This window comes from Thunnus thynnus, chromosome 20 (assembly GCF_963924715.1).
Source record: "Thunnus thynnus chromosome 20, fThuThy2.1, whole genome shotgun sequence".
Classification (NCBI taxonomy): domain Eukaryota; kingdom Metazoa; phylum Chordata; class Actinopteri; order Scombriformes; family Scombridae; genus Thunnus; species Thunnus thynnus.
The window spans coordinates 14,933,647-14,956,436 of record NC_089536.1 but is presented as its reverse complement, the minus strand read 5'-3'; the positions used below and the strand labels follow the sequence as shown (position 1 = coordinate 14,956,436).

At 38.5% G+C, this 22,790-nt stretch overlaps 1 protein-coding gene across 2 annotated transcripts; it reads right to left on the bottom strand.

Annotated features, from left to right (window-relative positions):
* Positions 1-454: 454 nt before the first annotated feature.
* On the bottom strand, positions 455-22,504 carry LOC137171803 (MAGUK p55 subfamily member 3-like). 2 transcript variants are annotated; one of them, XM_067575934.1, is made up of 20 exons: positions 22,254-22,504; positions 13,360-13,449; positions 12,298-12,480; positions 11,603-11,721; positions 11,119-11,196; positions 10,858-10,938; positions 10,130-10,267; positions 8,243-8,324; positions 7,692-7,777; positions 7,519-7,593; positions 6,565-6,761; positions 6,107-6,171; positions 5,437-5,454; positions 5,126-5,167; positions 3,215-3,373; positions 2,979-3,059; positions 2,383-2,476; positions 2,084-2,192; positions 1,021-1,140; positions 455-794 (listed from the first exon to the last, which is right to left on the bottom strand). In XM_067575934.1, the coding sequence occupies exons 3-20, from the start codon at positions 12,332-12,334 to the stop codon at positions 615-617; spliced, it is 1,761 nt and encodes a 586-aa protein (XP_067432035.1). In that variant the 5' UTR covers positions 12,335-12,480; positions 13,360-13,449; positions 22,254-22,504; the 3' UTR covers positions 455-614. The 2 variants fall into 2 exon arrangements, with proteins under 2 accessions (XP_067432035.1, XP_067432034.1); XM_067575933.1 differs by lacking the exon at positions 13,360-13,449.
* Positions 22,505-22,790: the final 286 nt, after the last annotated feature.

Sequence of the window (22,790 nt, the reverse complement as noted above, 5' to 3'; positions counted from 1 at the left end):
TGATTTGCAGTTTGAGGGATCCTGTCAACAGTTTTACAGACGTCGCTTTTACAATGGTGGTCTATGGTGAAAGTGCTTTTTGGGCCGCAGGAGGGACTTTTTGCTTTTTTTGATTTTTTGGAAAAATTGGCTGCAAGGCTGAGCAGCAGCATGGTATCTAGCTCTTATAATACATCCATGGTTTTAACATGTTTAATATGGCACTTCACATTATAGCTGCTATAATATATATGTCATACATAATTGATCATACTTAGCGCTGATCTTGCTATAGGGACTTTGTCCTACATGCATGTACTACATTCCTGTCAGCTGTTACACTGCCATTGTACAGTTTAGATATACAGTATGGATGTCAGCACTATCTGTATGACAATCTCAGTCATTTCACACTGAACAACCTAAAACAGAAAGGCTCATTTGATACTCAGACCAATGAAAAAGCAGCTTTCAGTCCATTGCAGATGTTCTTTTATGATCAACTATCACAAACCTGTATTTGTGGAATGGTTAGTCTGGCAGTAAACACTGGATCACACCAACAGTTTTATCTGTCCTCCACACACAGTGGGTCCACTGTCTCAACTTGAACCATTCAAGCTCAGGTAAGCAGGTTAGGTCCTCACCCAGGAAACAGGCACCCACTGGGGCTCCATCTGCACCCTCTCCAGTATGACCTGGAGCTCTGCTAAGGCACTGACTGGGTCCTCCTTCACCAAGACATAGTCCACCCAATGCCCGTAACACTCATCCATCCGCTCTGCCGACTGCTTCATTTCTTCCAGGTCATCCTCCTGCTCAGTGAGAGGAGAGGGGAGGAATAATGTTTAGTTGTTACTACATGACTCAGAGTGTGTACACAGGCACAAAATGTTACACTGATGATTTAAGAAAAAAGGCTTCGAAACAAAACAAAAAAGGTTTCAAATCACTAACAGTCTGTGTGAACAATCACTGTCAGCTAGGAGACACTGCACTTAAACTTTCTTTTGTCAAGTGTGAGTCAGGAAGGATTTGCACCGTTATTCCTGCGCTGAGTGAGGAAGAGGAGCCAAGCCGTTTCCTTTGACTGTCAAAGATGCAAGGTCTTACGAAGATGACATATGGTTTGAACTCAGCGGTACGTAGAGTCTTCAGTGCCTGAATGTGGGACAAAAACTTAATTATACCAACTACAACAGCGGCTTTACTAAATATACGGGAGATTTTTATGAATAGTGTAGATGTTTTACAGTCCTCCACAGCCTTTTAAAAAGTTGTCAGTACATAAACATTGAATATACTAAACCTGTTGGCTTATGCAGTGTAGACTGAATCCAGACTTGGTCATACTTTAAATGTGACAAGTAAAATCTTAAAGGATGGGTTCACAATTTTTCAAGTCTGTCTTAAACAATAGTCAGGAGCCCACATGAACACTGAAATAGGTTTTTCTTGCTGTAATCATTCCTCCCGTCTATTCTGACTATACTGGCAAAAATGTATTTAAATGTTTATCTGAAGCCAATATGAAGCTTCAGTTGTCCAAATTAGTCAAATCAAGTAGATTTCTTTCAACGTTACAGTCTTTTTACTGTCAAAGTCTCTCTTTTTGTTACTATACTTCCACCGCAGCTCAACAGGGAAACACTGTCTGAGGAAACAAAGAGGATTTGATGCTAAAAGGACTGTAAATGTGGCAGATATCAACTTGATCTGACTAACTCAGACTGCTGAAGCCTCATATAAGCTATGGCTGTGGGCACACTTTTAATAGTCAGTATGAGCAGGAGGAATGATTACAGCGAAGAAAACCTCTTTCAGTGTTGACAGACTTGAAAAATTGTGAACTTATTTAAACTGTAATTTAAAACTGCTAAAACTGGGAAAATACAGCCTCTAATCAGCACCATGTAAAATCTGTGTTCTGTGTAAAACAGAGCTGTCAGAAACTTAATTGACACAGAAATAGAGGTGTGGGCGTCTCAATGTGATGAGATGAGAAAAATGATCTCATGTTTAATGACTATGTCTGTACTTGCTTTCAAGTTCTTAGTATTTATTGTAATCAAAAATGTATTCGTTTGTCAGTGTAAATACTAACCTCTGGTTGCACATCCACCAGACAGACCTTGTTTTGATCCAAAATTCTGCGCATGGACTCCAAACTGGTGCCGTACAGATTGTCTTTATACTCCCCATATTCAATAAATCTGCAGAAATATGGCACCATCATGAATTATTCGGGCATAAAATTGTAAATCAAGCTGAACAGATTGGCCACTTCAGTGATAACAAATTTAAAAGTAAAATTAACTTGTATACAAAATGAATGCAAGTGTCTGAAACATAAGAATATACAGTAAACCATGTCTTGGATAATATCCCGTATCCAATACTCACTTGCCATTCTGGATGTCTGCCTCGAAAGCTGCTTTAGTGATGAAGTGGTACTCCACTCCTTCTCTCTCATAACACTTCCTGGCCCGAGTGGTGTCTTCAGGCCGCATATTCAAACACAGCCGGGGGGGGGGGGGGTGGTGTTGGAAAAAAGTTAATGACTGACTGCTTGTATGTCTTTAAATATGTCAGCAAGAGCCTGTGTGTGGTATGTAATCGCATGGATAATGCATTGTCCTCCAGAGCAAAATATCACATTTTTACTCAGCAGTTTTCACAAGTGGTGAACAAAACATCTAATCCTGTGCTAATACAAAAAACGCCACAGATGGTGCAAATGTTGCTACACCATCTACACTATAACTCATTTGTTTTGGTGTAGCTTTTTGTAAAGAAATCTCCAGTGGTGGATTACAATGTCTGAAAGAGGAGATTAATCTGGTTTAAATCCTAGATCAAAGGCATTGCAGCAGCTAACAGGTACTCAGGTGAAACCCACAGCACATATCTTAACTACAGACCCAGAAAAACACATCTGCAGCTTTAGAGTGACTTCATAGTGAAAGCCAAAGAGTAAATATAAAGAAAACCCAACTCACGAGGCACAGCCAAACCACAATGTCGGGGATTCTCAGCGATCACCTTCTGTTTGAGCTCAGTGATCCGAGCTCCCTGAGAACCTGTGACCATATAACAGAATAGACACAAAATTATCAATATTTTTACTTAAATCTCATGCCCAGTGTCACTTTAATAGCAAGTTGGGTGGTTTTTTTTGAGAATTTATGTGTAGTTCTTAAATTTAAGATGTCAACAAAACCCGCAGTAGACCTACCTATCAGTACTATTAGGCGGGGCCTCTCACCAGGACGGGGAAGATATTGTGTGACTTCCTCGTAAATCAGGAAATCTGTGTGATTGGCATCTGGAGTTTGAGGTTCTCCTGGTGATCCCTGGCGATCTTTCTTAAGCCTGAAACTTCTGCGCAAGCTCGCTGTGGTCAAAGACATGTAGGTAGAAATGTAAGATGGACAGTGGTCCATATACTGAAGAAACTCTGACAAGTCTAGCGCAGATTACACTGCCAGCTTGACACTAGAATCGAAAAACCAAACAAGTAGCAAACTGAAAATTGCACTAATTTCCACATCATCTCACTTCCTGATTGAAATTGAAATTCCTGTGTCATACATCAAACAACACAGACACACTGAACAACACCAGTAGAAATCAGTAAGAGTACCTGAGTAAAAATCCCATGAGAAAGCATGACCACAGAAGGCAGGAGCTGCCTTACTCTTGGGAGAAACTACAGCTCATATTAGACCATTTATTCAACCAGCTTAAATGTCACCAACAGAACAGAAGCTTGGAAGCCATGCATGCTGCATCTACCTTTTCACCAGACACAAACAAAGCACCTTAATCATGTAAGCGTGACAAGAGGCCATTTGTAAAGCACAATGAGAAGTAAATGAGGTCAGCGGCTGTAGCGTATGGCGCAAAAAGCCTGCCAGAGTCACAAGCGCACACACACGCAGATCAAGTGCAGATCGCTGAGCTTTTTTTTTTTTTAATAAAAAGTGGGAGCATGAAGATACACCCAAAACAAACACACTGTCACTCAGCAATTCCTGAAAGATACAGAAAAAAATGTGACTGTTAAAGCAGAACTTCAGCTATTTTAACCTCTATAATTATCTCATAATTCTCCATTATACCAATTTAATAAAATAAAATCATCACAATTGCTTCACTGTAGAGCTACTTGCTTCTTACGCGCCTATCAGAACAATGCTGCTTTTAAAAGCTACACTGATATATTAGCAAATATTGGCTTATCACAGAAACTGTATATCTGTATTAGTAGTGTAATTATTGGCATTTAGAAATTGCAATCCAGAAATGCCAAAGATATGTTAATAGATTGCTTAGCAACAGTGTCACCATTACACAGTTTGTCCACCAGAGAGCACTGACAAGTTTTCTTTAATGACCATTTTTAAAGGATCCTCATCAGAAATGATTGTTCAAGTTATGTGTTCATATAGAAAAATAATAAAGAAAGATATCAGTTGATCATTATCAACTTTTTAAAACGTCTTCTCAAATATCAATATTAAATCCAGTATTTGTCAGGCTATATTGTTTACAATGTTGTGAGTCATTCTTTTGTTAATTCACTAATTTATTTTGCACTAAGCCTGCATAAAAGATAAATAAAGTAATGAAGAACCCACTTAAAATATTTAGAGTTTACTTGTTATTTCAAACACATCTCATATTGGACTGAAAAACTAATACTCTGAATGGACTAGAGTGAAGCTGTTTGTAAGATTTTGGTTCAACATAAGCTGTATGATGGATGTGAAAATAAGGTCCAGGTCAAAATGGCTGGGGTAATGCTTTCAAGCACAGTAAAACCCACAGAAGCACAGTCACATGAAGTGAATAAGAGCAGCCAGGAAGCCTGATGAACACACCGAAGAGATTGCCAACTTGCTCTTTATGGTTTTAAATCTGTTTTTCAAAAAGGTTAAGAGGGCTGAGGTGAGGTGTTACATCTGGTGTTGAGCTCACAGAAGAAACCAGCTGAAACCTGCTCTTATCCTCCGATTCAAAACTATAGCAATCCACTACAACTTCTCTAAGAAGAATAGTTTGCAGATTCTGGAAGAAGGGATGGATTAGCACACAGATTTAGCAGAAATGTGATGTTGCAAACGCGTTGATCATGCCTCCTCACCTATGTCCTTTCCATTCAGAGCACCCTCACTGTCACAGTCTTCTGTGGGATGGCAAGCAGGAAGAGAAGACAGGGTAAGAGGAGGGAGGTGAGGTTGACGTTGAGGGTACAGTAACTATCAAGGAGAGAAGGGGAAGGTATTGTAGGTATAAAGGCAACTGTAAAGGGAAAAAAGGGGTTAATTGCAGGGGCGAAAGGTGCGCCAGAATCTGTGTTTTTGTGAGTTTCAGGTTGGGTGTTGTCAATGAAAGCATGCTTTATAAAGGGCAGGAATGAGAGCTGCTTTGTAATATGAGGGTTTGTCCACGTACCTCTCTCAGCCCGATCATCTGAGGTTGGCAATGCAAGGAATGACACACAGTATCACTGCAGGGAGTGACAGAATATTACAACCACTGTTCTTCTTGTGTACACTTTTTCAGATTCACCATAGAAACTATTCAGGACTTTCACCTTGTTTTGCAAATTCAACATCTTACACTCTATCTAGCTTTAGAAATACTTACAATTTATCTGCTTTTCTTTATCTACCGTATACCTCTTTCTCTCTTTTGTATAGTTTTAATAAATTACTTTTACCTGGATTCACAGTGTTTGGGAGTTTAGTATATATGCAGATAGATACATGGAAAGAACCGACTTAACGACCATACGCTGTTTTTCAAACCTTTATGTTTCATTTTACTTTTAAAATTGGATTAGGAAATGAAACACCGGAATTGAACCGCAGGCATTACGGTTATGTGGCATGCTTCATAACCAGTAGGCTACCGGGGCACACTGGATTACATGGTTTTTTTTATACCTAGATTAACCTCACATCCCCTGTTCTATTTTCATAATCTCTTTTTCTGTATCTTCTTGTCTAGATTGGATTTGGCCTGCAATATAAGCTTTATCTGTCGATCTAAGCCTCTTGTACATTTATGGTTATAGGTTATGTGAGACAATTTTTGATTACCGAGGTAAAATAAGGCTTACATGTGGGGACTTTGGGGGACACAGGAGCAGGGAAGGAACCCATTTTCATCCTGTATCTCAAGCGCCTGAGAAGAAAAAAATGAAAGACAAAAGGCATTTATTTTTGATTTGAAAAAGGAAACCGTTGTCAATAAGAAGCCTGTTAGTGTTGTAGCAACAACTGACATGGGTCAGACACACTCTAAAGTTATAAATTCCATTTTAAATACCTTTTTTTATTGTTAAATCATTAAATTATTATAATTCTGAACTAACCTTTATGTAAATATTATCTTTATGCTATCATTTACCTCAAAATTTTCCAACAATGTATTATTATTATTAGTATTATTATACTAGAAAATCAGGTAGTAACATGTTTGGTGTCTGTAATAATTTCTTGCAATGACTGTTCTAGTAAGAAATGTTCAAATCCTTTAATCCCGCCCAAATGTTCCAGCAGAGATGATGCAGCCTACCTCTCCTGGAACTGTGTGGAGGGAACGAGGGCGGCACGCAGGTTACAGTCGCCCACCCTCTTGGCCTGCCACCAGGTGGTGTCTTCTTGGCTCACCACCTGAAGAATGTCCCCCCTTTTAAAAGGAAGTCCCGCCTCTTGACACGGAGTGGCCTTGTCCTCAAAAGGCATGTAGTCGAACAAAGCTCGAAGATAGACCTAGAGGGAGTAAGAATATTCTGTTAGCGAGGAATAATTGCTAAATCTGACAAATCTGTTTGTTAAACATTAAACTAAAGCTAGTAGCCAGTTAGCTTAGCTTAGCACAAAGACTGGAAACAGAGGGAAACAGCTAGCTTGATTCTTCAGGAAGCCACTGCTCTCGGTTAAAAAATATTCCTGCTCATGACCCCGTAAAACCCTACATGTGGTTTTTGTACGGATGAAACAAACAGTATAACATGCTAATTAGTGAGCTTTAAAATATGCAAATAGACATACAAACAGGTGACAAAGGAAAAACCAACATAAAGTGTCTTGTAAGGTGTTGGGCCAATACGTGCCGCCAGAACAGCTTCATTGCACCTTGGCATTGATTCTACAAGTCTCTGGAACTTTTCTGGCAGGATGAACACCACTCTTCCAAAAGATATTCTCTCATATGGTTTTTTGATGATAGCTTCATATTTAATTGTCATATGTGGAGGTGGTATCAATCTACTCATCTAACTCTTGGCAAAAAAAAAAAAAAAATTAAGCGTATTTCCCCAAATATCAAACTATTCTTTCTTCAAACTTATCAATAGATAAATTCTTCTGTTCCCAATGAGATTATCCATGAGTGTGGGTGCACGTCATTGATAAGAACCAACAATACAACAAAGTTTTCATTTAGAAAATTATTAAAAACATCAATTAATTACATCGGCATCATCACAGATGCAGACAGAATTTTACAGAAGAAATGCGCCCTTACTCTGCTTTCCTTCAGTTTGTCTTCTTCTACAACAGCTGGAATGATTTTCAGAGTGATGGAGCCTTGTGACTGGGACTGATCAAAAACACCAGAACTGTTATTTCCAGTAGTCATCATTTAACAATCCTACAGTAACTGAACTAATATGATTCTACATTAAATATGTCTGTTACCAGAATCTGACTAATTTCATCTGGCCTTTTGTGGGTTATCAGGTTTCCATTGACCTCTCGAAGCTCATCTCCCACGTGCACCAGACCTGGAAACACAAACAGTCTTTTGAAAACAAGTCTACTAGCCAAGGAAAATAAATCAAAGGAATATTCCAGTGTGTATTTTCAGTGTGAGACTCTAATGTGAACAAAAAAAACACAATTTTCTGTTGGCATACAGTCAATAACATTTCCATAGCAACAGCCAGGAGCGACCCTTGTTTGTAATCTCAAAATATGCAATCTTGTGGCACTAATCTCAAGGATTTGATCTCTGGTGAAAGTTCATGGGGTTACACAACATAATCTCCTCACTTCTCTGTCAGTGTATTAGTAGTGATAAGAAAGTCCTGTTAGTAGAAAGAAGAGCTGTCAGAATTTTTTCTTATGTCACTTTACTGCAGATATTTTTTTGCTTTTTTTTCCAGAGGCAATCAAACAATACAAGTGATGTTACAAGTGAGTTTGTGCACATATGCATTGTAATATTGTGTGAAAACTGTTGCTCTCACCACTGCGGTCAGCAGCCCCTCCCCTCATGATTCTGGCCACGATTACAGCTCCTGTCGCCTCATCTCTCCGAATAGTTGCACCCTGAAGGAAGAGACTAATCAATAAATCTTACTCCAAATCAAATATCTACTTTTCACTGACCTGATATTATATTCTGGTTGACAGATAATAGCTTCTCCCTGTGTGCAGGTTGGTGGCTTTTGCCGGAAAGATCAGTATCAGTCAACAAAACTCTTGTTGCAACTAACGATTATTTTCATTACCCATCAATCTGCTGATTATTTCCTTGATTAATCGATTAATTATTTTGTCTATAGAATGTCAGAAAACAGTGAAAAATTAAGTTACGTCTTTAAATGTTTTGTCTGACCAACAAACCAAAATCCAAAGATATTCACTTTACTATCATGTACGACACAGAGAACCTTAAAATTCTCACATTTGACAAGCTGCAACAAGTAAATATTTGGCATTTTTGCTTCTAATAGTTGGCAATTAATTTTCTGTTCATTGAATGAACATTACAGCTCTACCCTTGTGTGAGAGGAGTAATACTTGATCATTGGAGATGACCTCTGCTGGAGTTTAAAGGGATAGTTCGCAGTTTTTTGAAATGGGGTTGTTTGATGTACTTATCCATAGTCACTGTATTAGCTGCAGTAGATGGCGGTCTGCACCCCCCCAATTTGGAGAAGCAGGCAAGAGTACTGGCTTGGAAGCTAAGCAATGTACTGCTGTGGACGACGCCAGCAGCAAAACATGTTTTAACTACCTAAAAAAAGGACCGCCTAAAAAAAACCAAAAAAAACCCCGCTATATTTAGAATATTTTCACCACTTTACCTTGCCATCAGCCAGCCCTTTCCTTTGGCACTACATTTTCTTCTCAACCGTAGAATTTCCGTATTCCTACGCACGGTCACGCGCACTGTATTACACCGCAGATCAGCTGTTTGGATCTGAAAGTGCTGTTGCGGCGTAATACAGTGAGCGGCATGCATAGGAATACATTTCAAAATATGCGAACTATACTTTTAATTTCAGCTAGAGGTGTTTTTATAGAAGTGGGCCCTGTTTTGTTTGTATTTCGTGCACACAAAAGAGAAGACACTCCTGCTGATGGTTTCATGCTATTCTACTGATCAACAGTTGGTGGCAGTAATGTGGAAAATATAACAATGCACTAACGCAACAAAGACAAGAAAAAGACTGCTTGCGCATTAACATGGATGTTAAAATGTTGGTGTTAGATTGTTCCGAAAATCAAGTCTCCAAATGTTATATGAAGGAGGAAAAGAATTCAAGGATACACATAATGCATTTTAATGAGAAACAGTGAATATAAACATAACTTTGTTAATGAAAAAAAAAACTCCACAGGGTACCTTTAACATGCTAGTAATCTTGTGATTCATTTTTTTAATTACTGTATCAAAGAAAAACCTCTACAACACACTTCCCTACTTGTTATCAGAGTTTTCCTTCATTGGGTTACAGCTCACATTTCTTTTGTTCTTTAGCATACCTAAATGCAGTAACTCTACGGTTAGACATTACTGACATCCTATCTGACAGATGAACAGACTCACAACTCTCAGTTCCAATTGTATCTGCTTGTATCTTTGTATCTGAACTGATCTTTAATAAGTCGATATTTTGCTTTTCAAAACTGATATCACTTCTCAAATCTATTTATTTGTCCTTTGCTTGAAGGATTTCCTTGAGCGTGATTTTTTTTTTCCAACACAGAGACACACACTCACACCCCAGAGCTCTCTAAATCTGCTCTATCACAGTAAATGGAGTTTTAAAGCCCCTCTTGACGGGTATGAAAATTGTAGTTATTGAGGGAAGGAAAAGCTCTTATTTTTGTCAGGCGGCTCTCACCAGGGGCTCCTTGTTCTTCACCAGGCGGACGATCTTCACGGACTCCTCCTCCAGATCGTCATCTAGATCCTCCGGCAGTGGCGGCAGCACCGGGTCGAAGTTCTTTTGGGCCACTGTGTCATGGGCTGACAGCACAGCCTGCATGAACAAGTTGAATAAAGACACAAACAAACACACACACATAGAAAAGAGAAAGAACACAATAAAATGAAGCCTCAGTCAGTGTCCAGAGAATTCACAAAAATGAAAAGAAAATTGATTGGTACAGCAAAGAAAAGCCATGTAAATCGCAGGGGTGTAGAAAAACAGAAAAAGACAGGAGAAAAGCCAAGAGAACAAGGAGGGAGAGAGAGAGAGAGACAGAGGGAAAATACGACTGACTGCTTTTGCAAATGAGTGTTCCCATTTCACAGCTGTCAACCCTTCCCGCTCCCAAGAAAGCCAATAAATTGAACATAATGACTTGATAAGAGTAATTAGGCAGTCTTGTCTATGTCTGAGGGACGGGGGAAGGGGGACAGACAGACAGCTCTGATGCTGGCGTTACGTAATAGATGATCAACTTAGAGGGAAATCAGAGCAGCTCAGGGTGAAAGCACTCAGAGACAGCGAAATTAAAGAGATCAGACCTCACAGGGAACAGGAGACTGTCTGGGTTGAAAGCAAAGAGACACCAACGAACATTTATCACTTCGTCTAAGTGTGTGTGTGTGTGTTTGTGTGTGTACCTTGAGGTGAGGAGTGCTCAGCAGGAGGAGCAGTTCTCTCTCGTCATCCTCCAGTGGTCCATTCTGGAGCTCTTCTGCCAGCTGACCATTTGAATCAGAAAATCTCCAATTAAATATTTTGAAAAATCTCCTCATAAAAGAAAATTACCTTTGTTGGATCACAATAAATGTTTATTAATATTTAATGGTGAATTACAATATTATCCAATATTCTAATTTTAGCACTGAAATATATATATAATATATAAAGATTGCACCTACATCCTCTGCCAGACAAGAAGCGCTGTGCAGAACTGGAGTTGGGCTCTGTTTCTCGTACTGCTTCAGTTTCTCATGAATCTGTGATGTTAAAGGTTTAATTAGTAAACTGGCCACGTCACAAATGTGCATGCACACACAAAAAATAATGAATTCACATGAAACCTAGTAGACAGAAAGCCTTTTTTTCAAGAATGAGTTGATAAGATTTTGCAGAAAACAAACATTTGGGATTTTATCATTAAATATTTACAGACATTTACATGTGTTATACTGATTTTAAATTCTGGTGAGACAGATTTTTTCAGTTTTTATTTGCAGCTTGTTCGGTATTGGTAGATATTTGCACTCTACCAACTGAGTGCCTTCTTGTTTATTTATTGAATAGCTGATGCAAAGAAACACTAGACTAGATGTTCCTTTATAAACATGATTTTTTTTAGGCCGCAGTGCAGCAGTCACAGCTACTCGGACATATCTGCTGTACCTTCATGAGGTAACCGAGGCTCTTCTCACTAAAGACATCTCTGAGGAAGACCAGGTCATCCTTATAGTTGGCATCAGGGTGGAGCTGAGAGGTGAGCAGGGCCAGGGTCTCATGCAGCCCTGTATGGATTATACAAACCAAGATTCATCACCCACTTTCTATCATAAACTAAAAGAAATCAGGCGAGAAGAAATTACATCATTAATAAGAAATAAAAGTAAAATAAAACATCTCTTTTTCATATTATGGTATAGGGATTATAAAGGGACAATCAAGAACCAAATACACTTAAATGTAGAATGTTAGATCGGCTTTTGTTTAAATTTAACTAACACTATGACATTAGATTTTTGTCTGAATTGAACAAAAGGGAGGAAAAGATCTGACATTTGGATCTCACATTTGAAAAGCCCAACTGTTGCTGCCAAATAAGAGACCTGAAGCCTCTCTGAAATCCAACACATTTCCAATGTATGGTAGAAACTACATAATTAGGTGTGTTTATGTCTCAAATGTCTGCCTCTGTAACTCCGTCTACCTTGCATCCGCAAACTCTGTAATTTTCAGTTAAATTCTTAACTTAAAATTCAAGCATCTGTTATGTATATTGATATTATAAAACATGCATTATTTATAAGCATATAAAATGCATCAGAGAGCATAAGCAAGCAGCTTGAACATATGTTTGGCTGTACCTGTGCTTGCAGACACGATGGGCATGGCTTCAATCATCCAGAGGAGGCAGGAGGGTGGAGAGGGGTGAGGGGCGGTGGGGGGGAAACAGGGAGGGAGGGAAAACAAAGGCGGTGGGTTCTCTCCGCTGGCTCCTTCTGTTCTGGCTCCTCACGTGTGGCCAAGGTAAAATATCACTGACACAACTGGGAATTTAAGAAAAACAACAAAAAAAACATATGATGTTTCCACATGAGGGAAAAGAGGTAGATAGCATAATCCAGGCTCTCTCAGAATTGATGTTTTTCCTCACAAAATTCAGATTTTCTTTCTCAGAATCCTTTTTTGTTTTGATTCACGGAATATGCGATTAATCTAAAATAATACATGCTTGAAAAAATGTCCCTCTTCATTTGCAGTGGAGGATTAAGTTCATAAGTGATATTCTAAAACTGTGTGTAAAAAGAGTTGAAGGCTGTAGTTGCAAACACTGACAATAAAAACAGAAATCTGACCTCTGGGGCTGCTGATGGAGACTTACTAAAGCATACGTATCTTTTCTCATTTAAATTGACTTTGAAAATACATTTTGAAATGGCATCCAACCAGCTATGCTTTGACAGTGATGAATGAACCCATTACTGTGCTGGGGTTTCAAAATGATTAAAAACTGCTCTCATTACGGAGGCAAAAAGCACTAGTTTCTTTGTAAACTGTATGACATGGAGAAAAGTGAGGTCAGATAATACTGACCCCTTTTGTCTAATAAGATTCCTCATCTTGTTTGTCCCCATGGCAACGCTATAGTAGCAATGACTCCCTCTGTGTTCAGCTTAATTAAATGCTATTTGATTTGTTTCGCATTATTAACTTCACTAATTCGCTATTGTCTCCAAGGGAAGAGAAAGTGTGTCCAAACTTTTGACTGGCATTGTATGTGCAGAGACTGTTTTCACATTCATCTGCTGAAATTGGAAAGTTTCTCTGAGCTCAGTGAAAATCTCAGTTTAAGGCATGCACCTACAAGCATGATTTGTGATATCACAACTAGTTTGGAGCCAATCAGGGTCCAGTATTCAACTTACACAGATGTGGAAACTTGAAGCCTTCAGCGCACAAACACTGAGAACTGACTAATCAGTGAAGTAGGAGACATCTTGTGTCCAGCAGTGTAACTGTAAATATGAAAAATATTTGTATATTCATACAGTAGATTCTCAGATTTTAAAAGAGGGAGAAGGAGTAGATGGCATTTTGATGATTTTAACAAGATAATTGAACTTATTTTTGTGGGAAAAACACAGCAAACACAAATATAGTATTTTATTTAAATCGTAAGACATGTCTGGAGGGGATCTTTAAGTAAAATCTACCCCAAAACTAAAAGCTATCATGGGTAAAACAAAAACAACAAGCCTTTTCGCAATGTGCTTTGTATTTTTGGGTTATCTTTTTTTTTTTTAACTTTAGTGACATTTTTTCCTATTCTCACAGACATGACACCTGTATCCAGACATTTCCTGCACAGCTTGACAGAAGAAAGCTTTTCAAACAACTCACACTTTTGTGTCTGTCGATCAGAATCAAAGAGACAGGGCATTTTTAGAGACTAACCATTTTGTTCATAACATAAAGAGTATATTTTCTAAATACAGAGGGACAGAATTTAGTGCAGCCACCTTTTCCCAATGCAGACGCCTGTTGAATCATTAAGGACCTGTATTTAGGCAAAATATAGTGCTCACTGGCAGTTTGTAATATCAATAGCCAAGTATGACACAACACTAATCTCTCTCCATCATCACTTAGGAACACCTGGAAAGGGTACTCCATACAAAACATAAAATACTGATTAAATAAGACTATTCTGAAGTAGTTGGTCACACAGAAAAATAAATTACGAACATTACTTTGACCCTTTTTTCTCACTGATGTGTTTTGTCCGAGCTACCAGACTAGATGCTACATCAGTGACAGTCCATCAGAAATGTAAGTATATGGAAAAACAAATTAAAAAGTGTTGCCATGGAAGCAGCATTTCATTTGAGTTGAAATCTACAAAACGATCCTGCAGCCTTTTCTGACAATTTCCAAAGCAGGCAAAACAATCTGGCTCATTGTTAGACATCCACAGTTACCACAAACAAACACCTGACGGCTATAAACAAAAACCAGAGGCACTCGTTCAGCATGTTGGCAAATAGCAAGCCCTCATTAAATTTATTTACTAGATACATAAATCAAGACATCCATCAACTTCATGAATTTTCTTGTTTTTGCTGATTATATTCAGTTATAGTCAAAATGGTTTGTCTAAGCAGAATTCCCACTTTTGTATCCCAGAGTTGTTAAAAACAATTACTAGTTTGTTTGTTGATTTTTTGTCTTATTGTAATATATATAATAATATTATATTATTGTAATATATATTCTGACAATTTCATCAAAACAATACATTACCTTTGTCTTTTGTTAATTATGTTCTGTCAATTCATTGTCACATTTTCCCCTGGCGGGCTGATTAATATGTGCTGGCTGCCAAGGAAATTTCTAGTTTGGAAAAATACTGATTGAAGACAGGCTGGCATCGTGCCAAAGTCATAATTAGAATAAACAGCAACAGCACAAACACACCTTTGTTGAGATGGTGACTTGTGTTCATGAAGCCCATATGAAGCCGTGTAAAATGTTTAAGAGGAAATGAATTTAATCGTGCCTTAGATTGCTGAGCAGTGATGCCAAAACTTTTAACTGTTCTGCAAAGTCCTATTCTACATTTTCCACATTACATTCCAAATTTATAGTTGTAGTCCATCAATAACATGGATGCTGATTGAACCATTACAAACACGTACTGGAAGAATTCAATGAACTTCCATACAGCTAACTGGCGAATGATATATTGATTGATATATTGATGATCGTATTTTTTCGTGTAAGGGAATGGTTTGACTTTCCTGCCAAGAATTGGATGAGAAGATAGATACCACATTCATGTCTGTGTGATAAATATGAAGCGAAAGTCAGCAGCTGGTTAGCTTAGCTTAGCTTAGCATAAAGACTGAAAACGGGAAACAGCGAGCCTGGCTGTGCCACGTCTCATTTGTTGAATTTGTACAAAAATTGTGGTTTTATGGGGGTTCTCCACTGGTTGCAAAGCAACTTCATGGTCTCCAGGAGGTCACTGTGCCCGGCCAAGAAATAGTCCGGCACATAAAACCACAAAATGTTGTTTCTACGCGAAACAATAATTGGCAGGTTTTAGCGGTGCTGAGGAAAAAACTCCACATTTCACTTTATGCTAAGCTAAGCTAAGCGTCTCCTGGCTCCTGGCATGAAAGTGGCATCAATCTTCTCATCTAACTCTCTGCAAGAAAGTGTGGTGGGTAATGTTCCCCTATTGCAAGTGAATACAGTATCATGTGTAATGTTGGTGAACACAGCTTCAGGCCTGAATCCTCCTCCAACCAATTCCCTAATCAGGGCCATCAGATTATATAAGGTACCTGTTAGCCTGTGTTTACTCTTTTAGCTCCTGTCCTCTGTCTCTGTTGTAGCTGGTAGTGTTTAGTGTTACAGCTATGTAGTTAAAGTGATGACTTAACATGCACAAGTCAGCCTTTTTTGTACTGCGTACTTAGTTGACTGCGTTCTGTTCTAGCTTTGATCTAAATTGTTGGCTGAGCATATTGTTTGTTGGAACTCCACTGTTGTCCTGCCCAACCTTTTTGAGTGATCCTGTGTGTTAATGTCCCGTACCAGACGTGGTGAGTAGCGTCACCACATCAAAATGTATCATTTTAGTATGCAGCATGATGAGGCCTGATAATTCCTGTTCTCCCTTTGTAGGTTCACCTGCTGTTGTTTTGCTCGTTCTTTGTTTGGCCTTCTGGTAATGTTTTGCTTGAGTGTCATTCCCGTGCCTGTACTGTCAAACCAACTGGGTTGTTTATTTGTTTGTTATTCTCTTTCTATTAGTTCCCTTTCTTTCAGTGAAGCATATGCCATATTGTTGGGTGGCTAGGCACCCATGGTGAGGTCCCTACACTTTATGCATGTTATTAAAAGCACTGGGACGCAAATGTAGATTGCACCATTTCTGCTAGGAGGATTGCTATGTTGCACCTGAGGTGATTAAGTGGTTGCACCCCTGGGCACTCCTCAGTGTAGTGCCTCTCCACAGGTGGCCTCAGCTCAGTTTCCCCAGTCTTGCTTAGTTTATGTTGGACTGGTAGTTTTAAATACTTTAGGGCTCACTTATGGTTTTAGATTTTGTATTAAGGCCTTTTTAGCTGTAACTGTAATAAAGCACTATTTTTATTCCCCTTATTGGTTTCAGTAATTAAAAATTATTTTCTCCCCGGCAGCTCTAGTCCCTGCCTATTTAATTATTTCAATAAAACATTTGATTTATTCTGAAAACACGTCTCTGTCTTGTGTCTGTAACGACTGCGTGCCTTATGAATTTTCAAAACAATATTCAAGCTTCTTGAGACAGTATTTCCTGGGGTGCAATTCCCCAGGTGGTGTTAGTTTCCCCATGCTCCCCTTTTGTCTGTGCCACAAAAGCAAATAACAGTAAGTCCCAAAAGTTGACTTAATTTCCTTAAGTGAACTGTGATTTGGCTTCAGTAAACACACACACACATATCGACAAGCTAGTGTCACCAGTGTCCTGTAATTACATGTTGTCAGTGTCCATGTCAGGAGCTTGAAGTGACCCTTGACCTTTCCGCATGAGTGACCCTCCAGCAGGCATTGATAATACACCCCAGATTGATTCAGTCTAATGCTGCACCAATGTCTGTCCCTTCATTCACTCACTCAGCAGGACGCTGACATGGTAGCACTTCTAAAAAAAAATCCATTCTGCACATTATGAGCAGTAGAAACACACATATTTTGCCACGCCTGATGAGTTACACAGCCTCAACTACCTACAGACCAGTGTGGTAATATTTATACATGTTTGTTTATTTGGCTTTCTTTCTGTCAGCATAATATCCATGAAATTTGGTGGACGAAGAGATTCACAGCAAAGGTATGAGACTGCGGGCATGAGGTCAATCCAATTAAGTTATTTTCACTCTACAAATCAACCTTATAAATCCCATGAATAGACCAAACCTGTCACAGAGAGACAGCCAACTACACAGCAAGGGGAATGAAACATATCATGTGAAAGCTAACTGGTGAGACAAAGCCACAGCTAGCCTTAGCTAAAGCTAAAACTAAATTTACTATACTTTAATTTTACTTTCTCCTGTTATCTGTAAATGAAAAATATCATTCTTGATGAACTGACATCATGGTAATTCAATTACTTGTTCCACCAAACTAAATGAGGCAGGACTAAATTTAGTTACGATGAGGAAAATAACCCTGGTGTACTACATGTCATGTTGACTGGAATTAGTGGGATTGGGTGTGGATAGGCTGCCTTCAAATCATACATTTACATGTATCAAAATTATAAAATATATTTTATTGATTTCAATATAAATATTGATAGTAGACAGACACCTAACAACACCTTAATTATGGACTGCAAATGATCAAAGTTAAAGTTTCTTACTTTAAAGTACTCAAGAAAACTGAGAAACACATTTTGTTGATCGATTCTCACGTTGCATTATGTGAAGATCCAAATGCAGGATGCAGTGCAGCATTCTTTTAGTTATTATGTGTTTGGGGGGGTAAAAAATCCAGCTAGCTTTGAAGGGAAAAAATGTCCTCTAGAATTGATTATTTCCAAATTTAGAAGTGAATTGTTGTTATATGTTCAGATTAAAAACAACAAAAAAAAAAACATTTTTCTCACTTTAAAATTAAGAGTTTATTTTGTTTTGGTTCACGCCTGCACTGCTTGAGAAAATGTGGTTCAAACGATAAAGCTAACAGTTCTGTGGTAACACATCCTCTCTCTCATCCTCTGTTTTCAGCTCACCTCCCTGCACACTTGGCCCATGTTCCTGACCTTCTTTCTCTCATCTCTTCTTCCCTCTATCCAACTCTCTCTAATTACAAGGCTGGAAAGAGCTTAAAGCTGACATCTTTCCCTCTCTCTCTCTCTCTCTCTCTCTCTCTCTCTATCTCTATCTCTCTGTCTCTCTGTCTCTCTCTCTCTCTCTCTCTCTGAGTCTATCATCTATATACTTAGGTTACCCACCGGCCATATGGTGGTATTAGCTAGCCTCCTTGATTTAAGATGGCAATGCTCGCGGCTGTATGCATCACTGAGGATTTCCATGAATACAATGAAGTACATTAGACAGGACTGGTAGATTAGAAGAGAAACCCAACAGCAGCACATACTACCTTTTCAACTTAATAAAGATCAATATGGAATTGATCATATACCTGTATTATCAAACATCAAACACAATGCTGGAATTAGTCAATTAACTGATGAGTTGATTGACAGAAAATTGACTGACAAAATTTCATTAGTTGACAAATCATTTAAAGTAATTTATTCAATAAAAATGACAAAAAAAATTGTATGTTCATGGTTCTCCAATGAGATTTTTATCTGCTTTTCTCCATCTTATATCATCACAAAATTAATCCCTTTAAGTAACTGGAAGACGTTTGGGAACTTACAATAAGTATTTATCCTTATTTTCAAACATTTTTATGAGTATTTTACAGACTCTCTCACTTGAGAGTAAAGATGTCAATGTGATTGAGAATAATATTCCCCCCCACACCCCTCCTTCAGCCTCAGCTGTGTGTTTTGTGCTAATAAGAACATGTTAGCATGCTAACACAGTGATGGCGAGCAGTATCTGCTATCAAAAAAAGTGGAAAAGCTGCAAACTCATAACACCGATAAATTTATTTGAACAGATGAAGATCTACAGCAATGTCTTCTTCAGCCATTTGGCTCAAAACACTGCTGTGTATATAGCATTTTGGTGTGTAGAGCTTCTAGCATGGCTATACAACTCTTTATCTTGTTTGCTTTTTAACCAAATTAGATCATGATTAAGACAAAAACACTTGTTGAAAAAAGTGAGTATTTAAGTCTTTGTAAGCATATATCATCAGCACTGAGCAAACATCTTATTCTTACGGTAGATATCCTCTATATTGTACAGTATCAGACTGGTTCTTGCTGTAAGGTATTACTGGCAAGTAAGAATTGAGAAACCTTTCATCTTGATTTAACTTAAAGGGGACCTATTATGTTTATTTCCAGCTCTATAATTTTATTCTGGGACTCCACTAGAGTAGCTTTGCATAGTTCACAGTTCAAAAAACTCCTCATTTATCTCATACTGGCCCTTTATGTAGCCCCTCAGTTCAGCCTCTGTCTCTAACAGGCAATCTTAGCTCCTGTCTCTTTATTCTGTCTCTATTCTGTATTTATTCTTTCTCTATTCTTTTCTCGGTGGCCAACTTTCCTGAAGCCTCCGACGGGCAGCTGTATCAGAGTCGTGTTAAATTACTGCAGATTAAAAAAAACCCAAATTTCCTGCTTTACTGCTTCATAGTAAAAGCTTTTAAATGACTAAATGTGCTTTTGCTCACAGGAATTACTTCTACATACGTTTACTTTATTATTTGACACTTTGGCCACATTTAATATGAATATCTGACATTGTAACATTATATATATGACTGAAAATAAGGAAAAGCATAATAGGTCCCCTTTAATACTATGAGCAGGAATAAAAGTTTTAGTCAAATCTGCCTCTTTTTATTCATTTTCAATTATTTCACAGTCTGCCCCTTTACAACATTTGCATACAGATTTTATTTGAAAAGTGAATAATTTGACTCCCACAGGGCAGTTTTCTCTTCGCCTCGTCTCTGTGACGCAGGAATGATGGAGTTTTTCAAGGACGCTTCAACAGATTTAAATTCTGATATTATACTGAAAGCTATTGGCAATTTGGAGTTTTGACCTTGTGATAGTCACTTGATCTTATGAGCAACCTCTTGTTTACTACTATACCTTTAATTGGCTCATTAGCACTGTGAGGTGCCTCATGCTAAGGTTTTGTTATCATTTTTAATATTATTTCATGTTTTTCTCCTACTGATAAAGAGAAACTGGCTGCTGGATCATGATAACATTCCATATTCAGATGCCTCTTCTTCATTCTCTCACTCATTGTCAAGTTTGATTGTTTCAAGTTTTCCCACTGGTTGACTTTGTCCCTGTTGCCTTTCTGAATCTTTGCCTTTATCTTTACAAAACTTCGGGATTGGACCAAGATTATTCATCCTACTACTAAACTAGTTACCAACACAATCTACAATCAATTCCGTGTATGTAATACTTTATTACACTGATATTGTGTTCAAAGAGCTTAACCTTATGTCACTGTCCTCCCTACTCACACACAACCATGCACACACACCACCTGTTTGCCAGACTCATTTGCTTTTGGACGGGTCCCGAGAGGAAGACAGAGAGGGGCGAGGTCACCAACACAGATAAGGCCATCTGCCCAAAACACTGTGTGTGTTTGTATGTGAGATACTACCTAGAATTTCATCCACCTCCTCTGATGCCGCCCACATGGCTGAGCAGAAATATTTGGATATGACAGATTTCATGCCAATATCCATTCAGAAAAAACAGATGCCTGCTGTACATTTCGCAAAGATATTAGGATAATCTACAAAAGATTTATAGTGTGTTTCTCATTAATAAATTAAGCATTCTTTTGTGGAAAAACAGATGTATTAAATGTCTGCATCCCAAATTCTGCACAACAGAATAATGTTTGTATAGATAATACTGTAGACAAAACATCAAAAGTTAATCTACATGCAGCTTCCTTGAGATTTAGATTTTAATAGTGCATGGTTGAAAATGCTGGAAAGAAAAGAAAATGTAGTGCAGAGGAGGTCAGTAGCCAGATGGCTCTTAAGAGGCTTATAAGAAGAGCATCACTTCAAAAACACCTTCAACACACCCACTCCGCGACACAGCAGGATAAAGAGTCAGGCTGTCCTGCACTTCTAGTGCTGGGAGATTGACTTTGGTGTCTGGGGAAGGAAACCCACATTTATTTGTATATATATGTGTGTGTGTGTGTGTGTGTTTGTGTGTGTCTGTGTCTGTGTGTATGTGTGCAGGCAAACAGGCCAGCGTCTCTTTCATGATTTCAGGATTTTAACAGCCGTGGACCTTGACATGACGGTTGACAAAGTGCCAGTCTAGCTGGTAGGGAGCCAAACTTTAGAAGCTTTTGACTGGTGGCTGATGTGAAACTCTCCCACTGAGCTCATAATGATATGTGTAAATGGAAAAAGGGGACATGGACTGCAAAATGTGTGCTTACAAACGATGTCCTCTTACCAGTCAGTTCAGATTTAAAACAACATCATTTTAACCTATAATACAGCAACATAATCATAAAAATTAGACAAATTTCTAGACCTAAGATATCACCTTTTCCTTTGACTAAGATAAAGTTCACTGGTGCTCATTTTTTCCTTGAATATTTCTTTCCTAATATCTCTGTCCGTGGCCTTGACCTTTACTGAATACTAATATGGCTCTCCTGCCTCTCCTGTAGCCAATAAAACCATAAACCAAGTGATAGCCTGAGGCTTGTCCTGTCAAGCACCTCTCTCTCAGGTCACCAAGCACTGTGCTGTGATAATATTGATCAGCTTTTCCCTTTTAATTTATCAGAAGGAGAATGATCTTTTTTCACACATTTAGCTGGCATATATATGCAACCCATGACGTATATCTAAATGCAATATTCTCCTCCACACTGATTTAATCTACTGCTTGAGTTCACAGGTGACACACAATCCCAATTAACATGCAGCACAGTCATGCATCCACATGGTTTTACACAGGCATGTGCTTGGAAATCACAATTCTTTAAAAAAAAAAGCTTGCAAAATATGTGCATAAATCAGATTTGTGTAATTTACTGACAGTGTCTCCCTCACACACACACATAACACTGTGCAGAGTTAAGTCCGTGCACATTGAAAGCATCTTTACCTTGTTGAGGCTCCTCTCAGCCTCAGCGTGCGTGTTTCTGTTGTCTCGAGCCGACCGCTCCTCCTTTCACGCCAGTGCTTTCTCTTTCTTCTTCCTCTCCTCTGTCTCTCTGTTCACTCTGCGTCTAGCTGACTGACACACATTAGGTTTTATTTCTCTGCTCCATCCAATCTTCCGCTCAGTGAGCCACCCCTGCCCCTCTGTCTGTCAGTCAGCTTTCGCCCTCACTCCCTCTCTCTCTCTCCATGATACCTTCAAGTGCTCCTCGTAAACTCCACTACAGCAAGTGCATTCATGTGGCTAGCAGGAGAACGGGGAAGAGAAAATATGCGTAGCCAAACGATATTATTATTATTATTAAAGGCTGCTGTAATGTAATTTTATTTCCCTACAAATAAGTACCCCACTAGTGAAAATAGCTCTCCACGATATAGCCTTATAGTTATGCAAAAAGCTAAATATGGAGGTCCATATTCTTCCACAAAAAAGGAAATACATGAAATGTTAGGAATGACAAAAATAAAAAATACTCACAGT